We start from the raw sequence: 17,249 nt of genomic DNA on the forward strand, positions 1-17,249 counted from the left end.
GTCTTGAGCCGTATATATGAGGACATTTGGTGCCTACGTGTTTTTAGAATAACACAAAATTCAAAGTGAAAATCATGAATGCAAAATGTTAATTTTAAAAAAAGAAAAAACGTAGGTCTCATGATTTCAGATCTAGTTTCATAAAACATAACATTTGAGTATGTTGAAAAAATGAAATGTCAGCGAAAAGGGAACGATTCAAATTCTTAGAAAAAATTAACTTTATCATCTATGAAATGCAAAAGGGGACGATTGAAATTATAAATGCAATGAATGATTACACATCGAAACAACCAAATATTGGCACTAAACCTGAGCAAAGCAAGGAGCACAGGATACCGATATTAAATCATTAACATTCTGGCCCAGGGCTTATAGATGCCGTGGAAAATAGTAACTTGTAACTCAACCACGCGAGACTTCATCACGTTTACGGCAAAGAATTTTACTTCTTGATCAGGCGTTTATTACTTTTATTACAACATACTGGTTGATTTTTAAATAGGAAGACCAATTGAATGTAATTGTATGAAATAAAGTTTCGCCGATGCGCGGGTAGCCTCATATAAAATGTTGCAACTAATCTCGTTGTTTTGTGGATCAGTGGATGCAACATTCGACCTTATGAATATTTTTTACAAAACATATAATATGTTATTGTTGAACGTCAAAGTAATTTTAATAAAATAATGCTATCAATCTTCCCCTTACCATAAGTTAATTAACAACATGTAGTAGTGTCATATTTATTTTATTATATGTATATATTAATGAAATTCATTAAAGAATATCAGTAATCAACTATCTATACCGTATCCAACGAACCGTCTCTAAAAATATCGTCTATTATCCAATTAGTTTGAGGTTGGAACATTCTTGAAAGATCTGGAATAGTCGAGAACTCTCTAGTATAATTCGGGTCTGTTATCGTGTTTCCACTTATTTATTTATTTAATATGGTACACCGCCAGCATACATATCCTTAAATCTAAAATAAAAAAGTATTGCGTGTTGACAATTGGCTGATATGCATGCCAATTACAGGTATACACAACGTTCACAAAGTAAATATAATGTTACTAACAAACATTAATACTTCGTTCCGGAAACATCGAGATCCTTCGAGAACGTTCCATCACCGAACTTTCCACATTCGGGTAGGCGCTATTATCGGCGAGTGCCACTGGGCGTAACAATACTTTCAATTAACTTTGAAATTTTGGTTACTATTAGCAAATAGACATTGAGCTATTGCCGCTTCCATAGCTATTCAATCTGAGAGCTTGTTTCACAAGGTTGAAGTAAATTTGATTCGATAATTATCGTATTAAACATGTAATGAAGACAGTATTTATGTGATTACTATTTATTTGTTAGCATATATTAGAGTGACTTTTGTATTTAGTCGGGTTATAATAATAATAATCAATTATTTATTTCAGAGAACACAGAACCATAGTACTTATTAGTAAAATAATAATTACTTAAGCACCAATGTTAATATCAGAACAATAACAACAACGATTTTGTTCCGTAAATTGTAGAGGATGAGAGAGGAGAAGTACAAGTTTCTGAATTTAGTTTATCATCCTTCCCACGAAATGCCTTAGAGTAGGTGACATAACGGTCTCCGCCACTGTTTTCAGAATGTTATTGTGACTAGCTCGTATATGTACAAGGGACTTATACATTTGTGTGAGTGGCATTTATCTCCGATCCAATCCTGAGAATCAACCAATCAAAATAACTCGTTTGTGAGTTTGTCAAAAAACTTTGTTCTGATTGGTACATTTTCGCGATGGATCATAAAAAAGCGATTGTATTGATTTATTTATTTTATTCATTATTATCATTAATGAAGTAACATAGACTCATCTGTTTCTTGAAACTGCACCAAGAGATTTTATAGACAACTTAGATTACATAATATTTAAAAAAAATAACCTTGTAAAAACTAGATATAAAGTATAAAGTGGGAAAAGTATAATAAAAAATACATACAGTAAAACATAAAACCTATTTTATTGATGTCGCTTAATCAGAGGTTGTAAATAAAAAAAATGCTATTACTATTTTATATTTAACTCTTCGACCTGTATTCTACCGATAGACACGAACGTCCTTATAAACTATTTGTTCAAAATCTGGAGTTCGCTGCAGCGCTAAAACATCGGCGTCTAACCAAACTTTTTAAAACATGCAGTGCTAGCGTGCTTTAAATAAATCTATATATACAAAAATGAATCGCCATTTCCCTTGGTCATCGCATCACGCGTGAACGGCTGGAACAGTTTCACTAATACTTTTTTTGTTGTGTTAATTAAAGTCTGTCGTTTATAATGTTCTTATAATGTCCCCAACACCGGCGGGGGGTCGACACATCGTTTACGCGCACTTGTATCACCTTTCTCTATTGAAGGGTCGGCACGCAGCTGACGGGGTCGGCGCGTCGTCAACGTGCATACTCTAAAAACAAGATATATCTAATACAAAAAAATTATATAGAAAATATTAAGTAACAACGTATTTTTATTATAACTAGTGTGTCGCTATCGTCGGTATGGGAGGGAACTAAGTAACTCCGATTTGGGTGATTTTGATTTTGTCTATATCGATAATAATATTGAGAGCACTTGAGAGCGGACCTGAGTCGCAGTTATTAATATACTCGCTTTGCTCGCGGCTTCGACGGCGTGAAGGAATTTTCTGGGATAAAAGTCCCGCTATATATTTTCCCGTGATAGAAAGTAGCCTATAACCTTCCCAGGATCTTAAACTATCTCCATACCAAATTTCATAAAAATCCGTTCAGTAGATTTTGAGAAAATTTATCACATACAAACAGACAGGAAAGCGGACTTTGTTTTATAAAGTGTATAGATATGAGACTTAACATCCAATGTATTAGAATGGCGAGCACAGTAGAATGTTAGACACGTTGCCGTTTCACTTCTGTTAATTTATTTCGTACGCAATTATTAAAGTCTTCTTCTATAACATCACCCCATCCTCTTTTACTCCCAATGTGTTTTACGTAACCGAACAATGCATTGACCGCATGGCTGTCTAACCTAAAATCTTTGCCGGATAGAGAGCATTTCTTCAATGCAGGCTTGTTAAAATGAATGTCAACACTGTACGTATCAAATTTGTGGACGAGTTCGCTTCCTTTGTATATTGATCCAATTTGTTTTTGACAACGTATATTTTAGAGTTTTCCATCAGCTCAGTCAATCCTGGGCCAGGGTGTTGATGCAGCAACGTCCATTTCGTATACGAATTTGTATTAACACTAGTGTCTTTGCTAACATTTAACATTGAAGTGTTAACATTAGTGCACTCGTCTTTGTTAACATTTAACATTGAAGTGTTAACATTAGTGCACTCGTCTTTGTTAACATTTAACATTGAAGTGTTAACATTAGTGCACTCGTTAACAGAGTTTAACATTAACGTAGCGCTGTCAATGAGACTGCGTAAGAAATGTGTCATTTGCGTGAAAACTTTTTCGAGGTTGTTGGACTCTTGAGTAGTTTGCGTGTTTGAGGTGTTCATTTCGTGTGCTGTACTTCTCATGGTACGCCTTCTCTTGCAATTATCATCTCGTTTTACTTCTATTGACTCTGTGGACAATGGATTTATTTACTTTTAAATCAATTACAAATCATAAATTGGAAATAAATTTAGACGTTTAAATGGCGGAACTAATCCGCTAACTAACGTCGCCAGTCGATACCCCAGGGGGGGGGAGGGGGGTTTGTTGGTATGGTGAATGAGAAAAATATGAATTGTAGGTAAAGTAGGAGGTCCCCTTCTCCCGCTTTAACAATAACATAGAGAGGATCATAATTGAGCGTACGGGAATCGACCAAGCTTGTCAAGTGAAAGACTTAGGACTTTGGTTGCTTTACATTTGGCAAGTTTATCAGAATCTCCAGGGGAGGGGAGAGAGGCTCAGCTGCCCCTCCCTGCTGCCCTTAGCAACGCCCTTGGTCGCAGTCACAAACAGTTAGCGAGTATGCCATACGCCCACTGCTTACAATAGTACAATAATCAGCTTTAAAAATGTTTTTTCGGTACCTCTATCGTTCATTTGCGATGTTTTTTTCTCTTTTCTACCTTTCATTTTTCTGCATAGCAGCTCTCTTTGCATCGTTGTAGGTATCTGTAAATAAACATCCGTATATTACCTTATTAGGGGCCGTACAAGTATTACGTAACGCAACTTTTTCTTGTAAAACGTTACGATGCGTTACAGGGGCGGGAGGGGGTATCGTACAAAGCGTAGGTAAGCATAGGTATATTAGCGATTTTCAGGTATTTTGCGTAAAATAATTGTGAATATTGCAAAAAAAAATCACTTTAGAGTTACATAACTTTTGGAGGGGGGCGGGGGCGTACGGGAAAACGTTACGGCGCGGTACATGGGAGGGTCAAAAATCTTTAAAAATTGCGTTACGTAATAATTTAAGACCCTGGGAAGGTTATAGGCTACTTTATATCCCGGGACAATGTAGAATAACGGGACTTTACCAGAAAACTCCTTTACACGGATGAATCCGCGAGCAAAAGCGAGTATAAGTGTATATAATATTATCAGCACTGTATTATATACTATACCACTGCTGGACACAGGTCTTCTCTACTACAGAGAGGTTAGGCCTTAGTTCACCACGTTGTAGTGCGGATAATTAATCAGGTATGCAGGTTTCCTCACGATGTTCTCCTTCATCGTGACTGTGGCGTTGGCGGCAAATTTGTGCGAATTTGAATGGTTTCCGCTCTCACACAAACCATCACGCGAATTACTATATAAATAGTTTACATTATTACAAACCACGGTTACGAATCAGTGTAAAATATAATAACGTTTTACAAATAGAGGCATCATAGACTAACAAAATTGCACATAAAAACAACGCACTATTTACTATAGCCACATACTTGTACAGCCCTAGCGGCTTGCATTGATACGGCCCGAGTGTACCCGAGTGGGCCCGAGCGTCGACCGCCGTGGCCATCTAGTTTATTGGTCTTTGGTCGCCATGACAGTCGAATAAAATGCATTTATTAGTCAAAAATAAGTTACATAGTGTATACTTATCACTAACGTATGAAATGAAACGTTATTTTCATTCCCAGTTGGAGTATAATTTGTACATTGTCTAAAAATACGGGAAGGCATTTTATTTATAAAAATACAAAAATTTGTAAACCGACTAGCCGCGACCGTGGTTGGAGGTTGACTGAGTGAATGTCAGGCAATTACCTTGCTTTTGTCTTGCAAATATTGAGCTAGGACAACGTATCTATGTAATAAAAATCACTCACCACATATATCTATTATTTGGCAGAGATATTGTTTCCAGCCGGCCGCCGGTGTCTCGTCGTTCCTAACACTTTCTTCATTAACCACCTCGTCGGGGTAAACTAATACGACTGTGTAATCTGAATAATGGTATTTTACCCACGACTCCGGCACGACTACGCAGTCTGGCTTATCTAGCACAACTCGGTACTCCGGCTTATCTTCGTTCAGAAAATTTACGACGTAGTATTTCGTCTGTAAATATAAGAACAAACAGTTTAGTTAATCGTCATCATCAACCGTAAGAGGTTCACTGCTGAACATGGGCCTCTTCCAAAGATTTCCCGATCGATCTATTGTAAGCCCGTATCCAGCGACCTCCTACGAGTTTTATGAGGTCATCTGTCCTCGTCCGACGCTTCGCTTGCCAGTTCGTGGCTTCGAGAACCTTCTTGCTCCATCGGCCATCAATTCTGCGAGCTATGCGTCCTGCCCACTGCCACTTCAGCCCGCTAATCCGATGGTTTATAATTATAATAATTGTATATAATAAGCTAGACTAAGTCAGTATCTATGTCCTATTTTTATTATGTTTTACTTTTCTCTCCCTTCACGTTATATTGTGTAACCCTGTGAAACTTCATGTGGGGGGGCGAACTACGTATCAAATGGAGCAACAACTTACTAGTTATTATTAGTTATAACATATAATTAATAGATAACAGATTGTGAATTCATATAAGAAACACATGATATAAGGTATATATAGTAGAGAAAAAACGATCCGATGTCATCATCATCATCAGCCGGGAATCGTCCACTGCTGGACATAGGCCTCCCTCATTGAGCGCCACACAGGTATAGTAGTTTATATATCATATTTTACATTGAACCTAGATATTATTTCCATGAAATAAACCTTAATATGCCTCTTCGCTAATTCAGACTCAACTATTAAATGTGGTACCAATCTATTTCTTATCAAAAGACGCGCCCAATCGTAATAAGTAAATATCTACTTTTGTAAGCCTTTTTAGAGTACTGTGAACACGAACACACATATTATTTTTATAATATTTCTTTTTTCTTTTCACCTTAAAACCTTTGTTCTATGTTTATGTTCGTAGGTGGGCGCTGCTAACTGCGACTGTCATCTCCTTAACTACTGTAGTTACCAACATGCAACTGTACGCTTTTTTTCTTGCTTTAAATGACGAGACGAGCTTGCCGTTTGCCTGATAGTAAGCGATACGCCCGCCCATACACAGTAGAAACACCAACACCTTGAATGACAAAGTATTTGGTATTCCACTGCGCTCGCCATCCTGAGACATGATATGTTAAGTCTTATTATGTACAGTAGTTACACTGGCTATAATATCATTTAAACCATAACACAACAGTGACTACACACTGCTAGACAAAAATAGTCATTGCGGTGGTACACTACCCAGGCGGACTCTCACATATGAGAGACCTAGCAACAGCGTTTTCGTTTCTTCGCCCTAATATCCGTAACGCTGTGCATGGAGGATATTTATCGCGGCTCTTGGCACACAATTAAGTGAATATACCTCATTGTTGAAAATACACATTGAGGTCTATGAGGGCTCGCGATCATTTCCCCTTTCTATTCCGCCCCGCCCATTCCAGAAAATTCCTATCCTTCCTCACTCTCCATTGGTCCTCTGCAGTCGTTAAGGAGTAAAAAGAAAAAAAGCGGCGGTAGCCTATTTGGGTGTGGAACGGACTGCCAAGACGCAAGTCCGCAGGTTCAATCCCAAACACACCTCTGACTTTTCTAAAATCATGTGTGTATTCTTTGAGAATTATCGTTGGCTTTAACGATGAAGGAAAACATCGTGAGGAAACCTGCACATCTGAGAAGTTCTCTACAGGAATTTCGAAGGTGTGTGAAGTCTACCAATCCGCACTACAGCGTGGTGAACTAAGGCCTAATGCCTCTCAGTAGGAGAGACGGCCCGTGCCCAACTGTGGGACAGTATATAATACAGGGCTGTATCATTATTATATCCGTAACTGATTCTATCCGAAACTAACGAATAATTGGAATTTTGATATTGGTATCTGAAACCAGTATATTGCACCTTCATTCAGATCGTAAACAACCATAACATCCGAGCCAACCGCAATGTAGGTAACTGCAGCTCCGAGACAATCCTGATACTGCACTTATCAAACATACATCCGTTAATTAGGCCGGTTATTGTTTAAAATACGAGGCGTTGCTAACAGGAAAATATAAGCATGAATTATAATATCATTCGCAATGTATAATTGAAAGGCTGGTAGGTTAGCTAGGTTAGGGCTCGTGTCCTCACCAGTGAGGATCGCGACGCGTTCCTCCCTTTGTCTATATTTCTTGTTTCCTGCCCGAGCTGGCTTCTTTGTTTACTTTATAATCTTTCATTTATTTTATATCCAATATAAATAGTCTTTAGTTAAAAGCTACTTCATTTAGGTAATAATTAAATATTCTCATGTACCTTGATTTATCATAAGCGCTATGTTCGCCTACGTGACGAATAAAGAATTATATTTTATTTTTTTTAATCTATGTTAGGGTCGATGTATAGCGCAAAGACAACGCGCGTCGCATTCACCCACGTATTATTTATTTATAATTAGGACGACCAGTAGCTGTTACATTATAAATAGCTCCAATAAAATTAACTTTAATAATAAGCTTAAATACACAACACTTTAAATTGACCTGAAATAAAAAAAAATGCGCATTCCGGCAAACCTGAGCCCCTACAACGCGAACCAATGCGTCTTCAGTCGGATTTTTTTTGTACGTCAACGGAAAAATATCTGCACCTGATTGTAAGTGGAGTGGGGTCCAATAGTGTCGACTGACGAGAGATGATTACCCCTTGGCAGTCGACACAATTATGCCGGCCTGTTGGAACTGGATATACTCATGCTGATCCCGGAAAGCGATACACTTGTATGGGCTATGGGGTGTCAACACCTTGCGTACGGTGGTCGCTCGAGCGGATATAAAATATATTATAATGTTTAACATTTTGTGCGGCCCGGCGCGGCTTTAGTATGCGCAATAATAACAGCCCTGTATTATATACTGTCCCATTTTTGGGCACGGGCCTCCTCTACTACTGAGAGGGAATAGGCCTTTGTCAACCACGCTGTAGTGCGGGTAGACTTCACACACCCTCGAAAATTCCTAATAGAGAATTTCTCAGGTATGCAGGTTTCCTTACGATGTTTTCCTTACGATACGTTATTTAATCGGTTTTTCAGTAGAAAAACGTAAAAACAATTAATAATCATGGATATTTCGGCCTTTAAAATTATTAATTATTTTTACGTTTTTCTTTCAACTGCGAGAACTAATCACTAACTAGACGTGAATTTAAATTCTTTACTTGCCAATACTTGTTTAGTTACCCAGATTAAAGGTGAAACAAAATGTATGAAAATGGACCTTGAGGTATCGCCTTAAAGCGAACGATAATTCACAAAGAATACACACATAATTTTTTAGAAAAGTCAGTGGTGTGTTGGGATTTGAACCTGCGGATATTCGTCTCGGCAGTCCGTTCCACAACCAACTAGGCTATCGCTTATTAGTATGCGCAAGCCTTTATCAACTGTGAATATCAGGTAAATGTTTCTATCCCGGGAAAATATATAGCGGAACTTTTATCCCAAAAACTCATTTTAGCGGTCGAAGCCGCGAACAAAATCTAGTATAAAAGAAATGAAACTCACCGACATTTTTGATAACACAAAACTTCCTAATCTATGAAACAGCTTACCACTATATTCTGACTTTTATAACTGATAGTCTAATTATTTTATTAATTAAACACGTCTACACTCGATAAACTGCGAGCAGGAAATGTCCAAACTATAGGTACGTACCCACTTATCAGCACATTATTATCACTAAAGTCATGAGTACGCAGTGTCGGATTTTTTTTGAACATGACCTTACGTTTGTTAGCTTGGCAACCAGGGTCCCTAGGCAATATATTTGGACCCCTTTGCCGTTTTTCAAATTTCAATTACATTACTATATTACGAATGTGAACCGTCACCTTTTACAAAGACATTAAACTATATATGTAGTTAGAGACCAGCCATCAGGGCCAAATTTTTGCTCCAAAAGTGATTACCAATTGGTAATAAGTCAGTATATCAAGATGTGTGCGTGCGTGTGTGTGTATACACCTCATGGCTGTAACTACACATTCAGGGCCATGAGGGCTTGCTAACACATTGGCCTCCTCAAGAGAGATCGCCGACTCACTAGTAAGAGATGAAATATCTCCCCCGCTTAACAATAATATTCCATTTTGATGGTAAACACACGCGCGAACTACATGTGTGCCTGAGTCCCCAGCTAAAATGTACTGCTTAGGCCGCAATGTAAAGAATATTAAAAAATCTCCCATTGTATTAGAATATTATAGCGTCATCGCACTGTCCCTTTCACACAATTTATACCTATAATACATTGAAGAATGAAGATACACGTCAACGATAATAGATGGCGCCACTACAATTAAAATTATATTATTTTCTATTTTCAGACATGCAATAAAAACATCAAAATTAAACTACTTTTCGGATTCTATCGCGGTTTTTTATATTTTAGTTTTCTCCCGACGTTTCGAAGACCTTGCAGACTTCATGGTCACGGGGGGGGACTGAAGTGTCGCGATAGAATCCGAAAAGCAGTTTAATTTTAATGTCTAACATTCGCGTAAACATAAGAAATCATTATGCAATAAAAAGTTCATTAAATGAAGTAAATATTTCATACATACATAACATCATGCATTTATCCCCGAAGGGGTATGCAGAGGCGCAACTAGGGCACCCACTTTTCGCCAAGTATGTTCCGTCCCATGATGTGATAGGGGGCGAGCCTATCGCCATATCGGGCACAAATTCCAAAGAGTATAAGTAACAAAGTAAATATTTCATTGCTTTATGTATATTATTTTAACTTAAAAACTTGATAATGAGAATCAAAGTAACGTTTACCGGCCGGCCAGTCAAATCTTTAAACTTTTTTAACTCGCTAAACAGACTTAATACTTTAAAAATATTTTGTATCAAGATGGAGGACACACAGGTATAACAGTCAAATATTACTAAAATCTGAGACATCAACATTTTTTGCGTGCCCGCTTCACGTATAATATCAGCCCTGTATATATACTGTCCCACTGTTGGGCACGAGCCTCCTCCACTACTGAGAGGGATTAGGCCTTAAACCACCACGCTGTAGTGCGGGTAGACTTCACACACCCTCGAAAATTCCTATAGAGAATTTCTCAGGTGTGCAGGTTTTTTCACGATGTTTTCCTTCACCGTTAAAGCAAGCGATAATTCACAAAGAATACACACATAATTTTTTAGAAAAGTCAGAGGTTTGTGCCCTTGGGATTTGAACCTGCGGACAGTCTCGGCAGTCCGCACCACAACCAACTAGGCTATCGCCGCTTTCACGCAGAATGCCCCATATTGCTGGTGGTAGGATATATTTTATATCCGCCTGGATAGCGACCGCACACAAGGTGTTAAAACCCGCCATAGTGACCCACGTGAGACGCGTTCTGGGATCAGTGTATATCCGGTTCTAACATAATTGTGTCGACTGAGGAGTAATCCTCTCTCGTCAGTCGACATTCTATTGGACCGCACTCCACTTACCATCAGATACAGCGGGGTCACTTTGCCGACTATAAAAAACAAATTCCACTCAAAAGAAGTTTCAACAGAATGAAAATGAATGAACACACTACACATTTATTAATATCGACTTATATTAATTTACATTACATTCACCAAGTTCAAATGGCAGCATCAAAACGGGATCGAAGAGGCTCAACGGGCGAAACTGGAAACACTTCCAAATTACATCCAAACTGCAACATAATCTACGAAAATATTCGATTATAAAAGTAAGTCCTTAAACACTTTTGACAATCAATTATTGCTGGCAATAATAGTAATTATTGTTTATAAATTTTGTACCGTTAACATGCGCGAGCGCAGGCAATACTTTTTTTTATTTTGAATGACGAGATGCGCTTGCCGTTCGCCTTATGGTCAACGATACCGCCCATAAACAGTAGAAACACCAACACCGTGAATTACAAAGTGTTTGGTATTCCACTGCGCTCGTCTGAGACATGAGATATTAAGTCTCATTATGTCCAGTAGTTACACTGGCTACAATGTTCAAACCGGAACACAACAGTGACTACACACTGTTTGGCAGATATAGACATTGCGGTGGTACCTACCCAGGCGGACTCTCACATATGAGAGACCTACCACCAGTAAATACTTGCCTGGCTTAAACGATCATAATACAGGTATTTTGACATTGCGTTACTAAATGAAACCACATACTCGTCTTCACCTTTACTGATATTGTGCCAAAAATCATCGAGGAATGAATATTTTCACCAAAAATAACGGTTTTATTTCTGACTGTTCGATCATTTTGTAGTCAAACAAAAATATGGTGGGTGCATGAGTGTATTTCTGATTGAAAGTGTGATATCGCTACGACAAATTCTCTTATAGTAGTAGTGGCATTAGGGCGCGTAAAATTAAAATTACTTTTTATTAATATTTATTTTGTTCGAAACTTACACTTCTTTTTACGTCTACGGCTCAAGTAACTTATTATAAAGTGTTATTTTTAAGAATATTAGCCTGTGGTTTAATTTAGTAACGCAATGTCAATATTAAATCCCGTCATAGTGGCCCACGTTTGTAAGTGTGTCACGTTCGGCTGTGTATTTAATAACAGGCCGGCATAATTGTGTCGACTGTTGAGGGGTAATCATCTCTCATCAGTCGACATTCTATTGACCCCACTTCACTTATTAAGTGCAGTGGTTTCTTTTGCCACGCATAAATAAAAACCTCGTTTGCGTCTGAACAGCATGCTGCAATAAACTCCTAAATATCGCTAGCAATAATTTCTCCTTCTAAATTATTAACAATATATAAATTTCGTTCAGCCCTTGAGCCTTTTCCGTCGCGTTTAGTACACAGTTCACAGCACTAGATCCTTGCAGGTCCACAGATCTTGCAAACGCTAAATCTCCAGTCGTCATGAGTTTGTCGGCACGGCTTTGTACAACCTCAGTCTTGACTCCGAGAGAGCTGCCACAATCGTGTTGCCATTCAGTTCGACAGAGGCGACGTCCAGCGCCGGTTCTGATGCTGGCAGGAACATGGTCCTTGACCCATCTAGGCCGTGTAAGTACAGAGTCGAATCGGATTCCGAGTGCGCCGCGACCCACGACGCTCCGGGGCCCTAACCCACGCCGCTCTCGACATCAACGAGGATCGAGTCGACCCGAATAACGTATCTTCTACATCGCATAGAACTTCCCCGTTGGGCACGCTGGCTTTCAACTTACATATGGTTAGTTTAGAGCGTTCTAAGCCGCCTGCGCTGGGTCTGGAGTATACCACCGCTCGATGCGATTCGTTGTCGTAGCATAACGACATAAAGGAACCGGATATAGGCAGCGCCCTCGACTCCCATCGCCTCATGTTAGCCACCCACAACTTCCCCGAAGTCAGCTGGCACGATAACAGTCCGAATTCTGTCGAACAGAGCGAGACTACAGGAGTAATGTCTTCAGGAGACGATAACATTTGGAGGTACGTGCCGGGGTTTCTCACGTCGTATTGGTGGATAATACCACCGACTCCTCCCACGTAGAACTCGTTACTGCGCAGGTAATCCCACGAGCATGACCACAGCGGCATCCCGGCGTTAACCGTCACACTAGGGATCCCTCGCTCCACTATCCTGGCCGTACTATCCAAGCCCACACTTAACAATAGGTCTCTGGGTTGAGAATACGTTATATCCCTAATAGGCTTCGGGTGCAGATGCACGAACTGCCCCAGTTTATAGTCGATGCAACTGACTTTCCTTATCCCGTAACCGGGAAATAAATAGTTGGTGCTTTTCTGTGACACGTACAACTCATAAGTCCTGCAGTTGTAGGTCATGACCCTGCAGCCTCTGTCCTTGGAGATTTCCAGGTTCTTCTCCAGCGCGAACCTCCAAGACCTTCTGACTGGCTGCTCTTTGCTCACCTGGGACTTCATGAGGGTACTTCGCAATACATCCAGTTGTAGCACACACGCTCTATGAGCTATCTTAGTCTTTTGTAACTCTAATTCTGTCCTACTCTTTTCTGACTGCAACGTCTCTATTTGCTTTTGTAGTTGTGTTATTTGCGACGTATCCGCCGCGACGAGACGTCGAGCGTAAATAAACCTTAAGTCCTTTATTGAAGCTTTACTTTTGCACGTGGGGCACGACCGCTCCTTAATCTTCTGGGCTTTCAACCACCTTTCAACGCACTCTAGGCCAAATAGATGTCCGCAACGCAGCGCCACTAATCTATGGTCTCCCGAGTTACCCCAAGAATCCAGACAAATGGGGCACATTTCACCAGCAGACTCATCATCTGACTTCGGCGAGCTGATCTTCCTAACTTTCGCTGGTGGCTCGTCAGTTTCAGGCCTGTCTCTTGCATGGACTTCAGGTAACGATTGGAGACTGTTCTCGTCCGACTGCCTGGTACTTTCGTCTGTGGCTACTGGCTCCGGTTGCAGCCACTCTCCTGGCGGTATCGCATCAGGCTCGTACGCTATAGTTGCCGTGGAATCGTTGCTGCCTTCATAGTGTACAGGTTCTGTGTACGTCACTGACGCTGGTTGCCATTCAGGCGAGTCTGGCTCCAGAATATTGGGGCTCGGTGGTGCCAAGATACTCTGGCTCTGGCTCGAGCCAGGTGATTGACTCATGATTGGAGAGCATTAGAGTACCTGTGGGTGAAAAATTACCAAATTATTTAAAACTGACTGCTTCGGTGGGGTCATTGTATTATGGTATGTTTACTATGCTGAGGGTTCAAATCCTGGATCGGACAAAGGGATGGGATTTCCTGCTGAGTACCAGCATGGAGTCTGGAATTGGTGCCCGATATGGTGAAAGGCTCGCCGCTATCATAGGACAGAATACACACTGCGAAAAGCAGGTACACTATGTATTTTTAAATAATCGGACCCTGCAGTCAACACCCGGGAAATCTTGCGAATGGAATACTGAAATCCCTTGGCTTAGCTATTGTAGGATCCTGGAGGAAAGTTGGAAGGGGGCATTTGGGGAAGAAAATAGTGGGGGAAGGAAAATGTACCTTTCAGGATAAGACGAGGGGAGAAGGTCAGGAAATGTTCGCGAACTCTCATAGGCCTCAATGTGAATTGGCAACCATGAGGAATACACACTTATCTATGTCCTTAGGGCCACGATGACTGACCCTCCTTGCGAACGTGCATTCGATGTGGAGACCGAGCGCACAAAAATTCGCTCCGGCTCGGGGGGAGGGGGGGGGGTGTACACTAGTTGCACTGCACCCAACACCCATGAGGATAAATTTGCGTGTTAAATTATAATTATTTATAACTTTGATTTGACCTGGGCTTTAGTCCAGACTTTAAGACTAAGACTTTAATCCTGTCTGAAATTAGAATTTATAAATTAATAAGACTTGGGCTTGTTTCACAGGTTTCAAGTACACTACGACTGCACATATACAGTAGCAACATCATACAGAACTTTGATTTCCAAACTGCATGATACTGCAATTGTCACCCGAGACATGATGTTAAATCTCATAATCGCCAGTGATTGAGGTTACAATGTCCTTCAAACTGGAATACAACAGTACATTTCCATTGGCCACTGTCTCTTGGCTGAAGGCAGACCTTTGCATACAAGACTTAGCAGTAAATGATAAGAAAGCTATGATATGGCTACAATTCTCTACATCTGAACTTGCTTGTAATTCTGAGATATTGATTATTTATTAGAATTTAAAGTTTAAATTATGTGCAATTCAAAAATCACAGAATATGGATATTCTTCAAAATATGCAACATTAATTCATAAAAAGAACCTAATTATTTGGTTTTTTACTTAATAATATTAATATAATAATATCAAACCTGTTTAATATACCGTCCCTCTGTTGGGCACAGGCTTTAGTCTGCTACGCTAGCCTAGTGTTTGATTGTTAGACTTCAGACACTCTCAAAATTCCTATAGAGAACTTCTCAGGTATGCAGGTTTCCTCACAATGTTTTCCTTCACCGTTAAAGCAAGTGATAATTCACAAAGAATAGATACATAATTTCAAATCCTGGGTTATTTCTTAACTTAACTACTTTTATCAGCTTGATCGGTAACAATGTAAAAAAAAAAAGAAAAAGTTTGGTCTCAAAAGTGGCTATAGCCTAGTTGTGTGGAATGGATTGCTGAGACAAATGTCCACAGGTTCAAATACCAAACACAGGTCTGACTCTTCTAAAGTTGTGTGTATATTCTTTGTCAATTATCGCTTGCTTTAACAGTGAAGGAAAAAGTGAGGAAATCTGCATACCTGAGAAGTTCTTTATAGGAATTTTTAGGGTGTGTGAAGTCTACCAATCCGCACTACAGCGTGGTGGTCTAAGGCCTCATCCCTCTCAGTAGTAGAGGAAGCCCGTGCAGCAGTGGGTCAGTATATAATACAGGGCTGATATAATTATTATTATATATATCACTGGTGTTTATATGTTCAATATATTGTCATTCACACCAGACCATGAATGTTTGCATATTTCTGGTAGTAATGTAATAGTCTAACTATACAGAACGCGCTGATAGGTATCTTGTTTGTGTACTTTACACCCTCTTAAGTTTTAAACCACGGATTATATGAACTTCTAGCAAGGCTAGTCAGAGGCAAACATTAGTGTAATTGTCTTGATGCCGGCTTTGTGTCGCGTATTGTAGGTTATATAAATTAAATAATATTTAGTACCTTACATAAATATTGCTTATTTTAAATTTTACAAGAAATAATATAAAATACTTACGATAAAAACAATTTGTTTACACTACCATCACAGAATAATTATTTCACAAAATATGTCTTCAGAATTCGTTACTTATAAATGGAACTTATAACGTCTTTACACACAACAAATTTTTAACTCAAATTTTGTTTCTTCCTAAAAGCAAGCGAAATGCAGATCATCCAAAAAATCACGATATTTTTTCACAAAACTGTCATTTTGAAAAACAATGAGATTTGGACGTTCGGATACGTGTCAAACAAAGATAATTATAAATAATATGCACAACTAAACTTTATTGGCGGTTCCGCCCGCGTTAATATGCATTGATTTAAATGTGGACTATTTAGGGTTAATATAATGATTACATGATTTTTAATATATAATAAATATTTTTTGGAATCGGATGCTCGCGTTATGCCAGAAAAATAAATAGCACGTTGAAATCCAAATGCACTGTACTATATTCTTATAAATGAAAATAGTTCTAGTAGTAGTACTTATAAATGGAAATATGTAAACGGATAAGAAATCCGTCTCTTCAATTATTATACATTTTTATTTATAATGTAATTCAAAAAAGAAAGATTGATATATATTACGTTCAGATATTTCCATATGACGTTCGTTTTCTAAGCGACTGAACGGTTGGTATGGCACGTATTTATTTATATTTTTTCTTACAGTTGGCAGTAGTGTCAAAATCGCAGGACGGGAAGGTATAACGGGTTGCACTCGTTCCGTATTTTTAGAATTTAACACAAATCGAGCTTGTTTTCGTGACTTATTTGTGTAAAAACACAATCGTTAGATATCGTTAAGTGTGCAGTGTATAAAATAAAGCGTGATGAACGTTCAGTGCGTTGTGAATTTTGAGTTAACAAGTTGAATGTGTTTTGATATAATGGCGACCAAATGGGGATGAGTGAATATGTTTATGTGAAGAATAAAGCATATTTACAGGATTAAACGTCTGTGATGTGTTTGTACGGCGGTTAGT

General features: G+C 39.0%; 2 protein-coding genes across 2 annotated transcripts; both read right to left on the bottom strand.

Moving 5' to 3' along the window:
- Window positions 1-3,554: 3,554 nt before the first annotated feature.
- LOC115453996 lies at window positions 3,555-9,279 on the bottom strand. The gene is made up of 4 exons (XM_037445290.1): window positions 9,065-9,279; window positions 5,332-5,563; window positions 4,081-4,165; window positions 3,555-3,623 (listed from the first exon to the last, which is right to left on the bottom strand). Exons 1-3 carry the CDS (start codon window positions 9,068-9,070, stop codon window positions 4,116-4,118), a joined length of 288 nt encoding a protein of 95 aa, XP_037301187.1. The 5' UTR covers window positions 9,071-9,279; the 3' UTR covers window positions 3,555-3,623; window positions 4,081-4,115.
- A 2,732-nt stretch (window positions 9,280-12,011) lies between these two features.
- LOC115454319 (E3 ubiquitin-protein ligase RFWD3-like) lies at window positions 12,012-16,497 on the bottom strand. The gene is given in 3 exon segments (XM_037445289.1): window positions 12,012-12,640; window positions 12,643-14,176; window positions 16,271-16,497. Coding segments are annotated over 2 exon segments (1,719 nt in total). The 5' UTR covers window positions 14,156-14,176; window positions 16,271-16,497; the 3' UTR covers window positions 12,012-12,434.
- Window positions 16,498-17,249: the final 752 nt, after the last annotated feature.

The sequence above is a fragment of the Manduca sexta genome, unplaced genomic scaffold (genome assembly GCF_014839805.1).
Source record: "Manduca sexta isolate Smith_Timp_Sample1 unplaced genomic scaffold, JHU_Msex_v1.0 HiC_scaffold_1441, whole genome shotgun sequence".
Lineage (NCBI taxonomy): Eukaryota > Metazoa > Arthropoda > Insecta > Lepidoptera > Sphingidae > Manduca > Manduca sexta.

Coding starts and splice junctions, on each gene's coding strand:
- LOC115453996 (XM_037445290.1), bottom strand. Junction 4,166..5,331: donor CCAAATAATAGATATATGTG/GTGAGTGATTTT, acceptor GTTTATTTACAG/ATACCTACAACGATGCAAAG.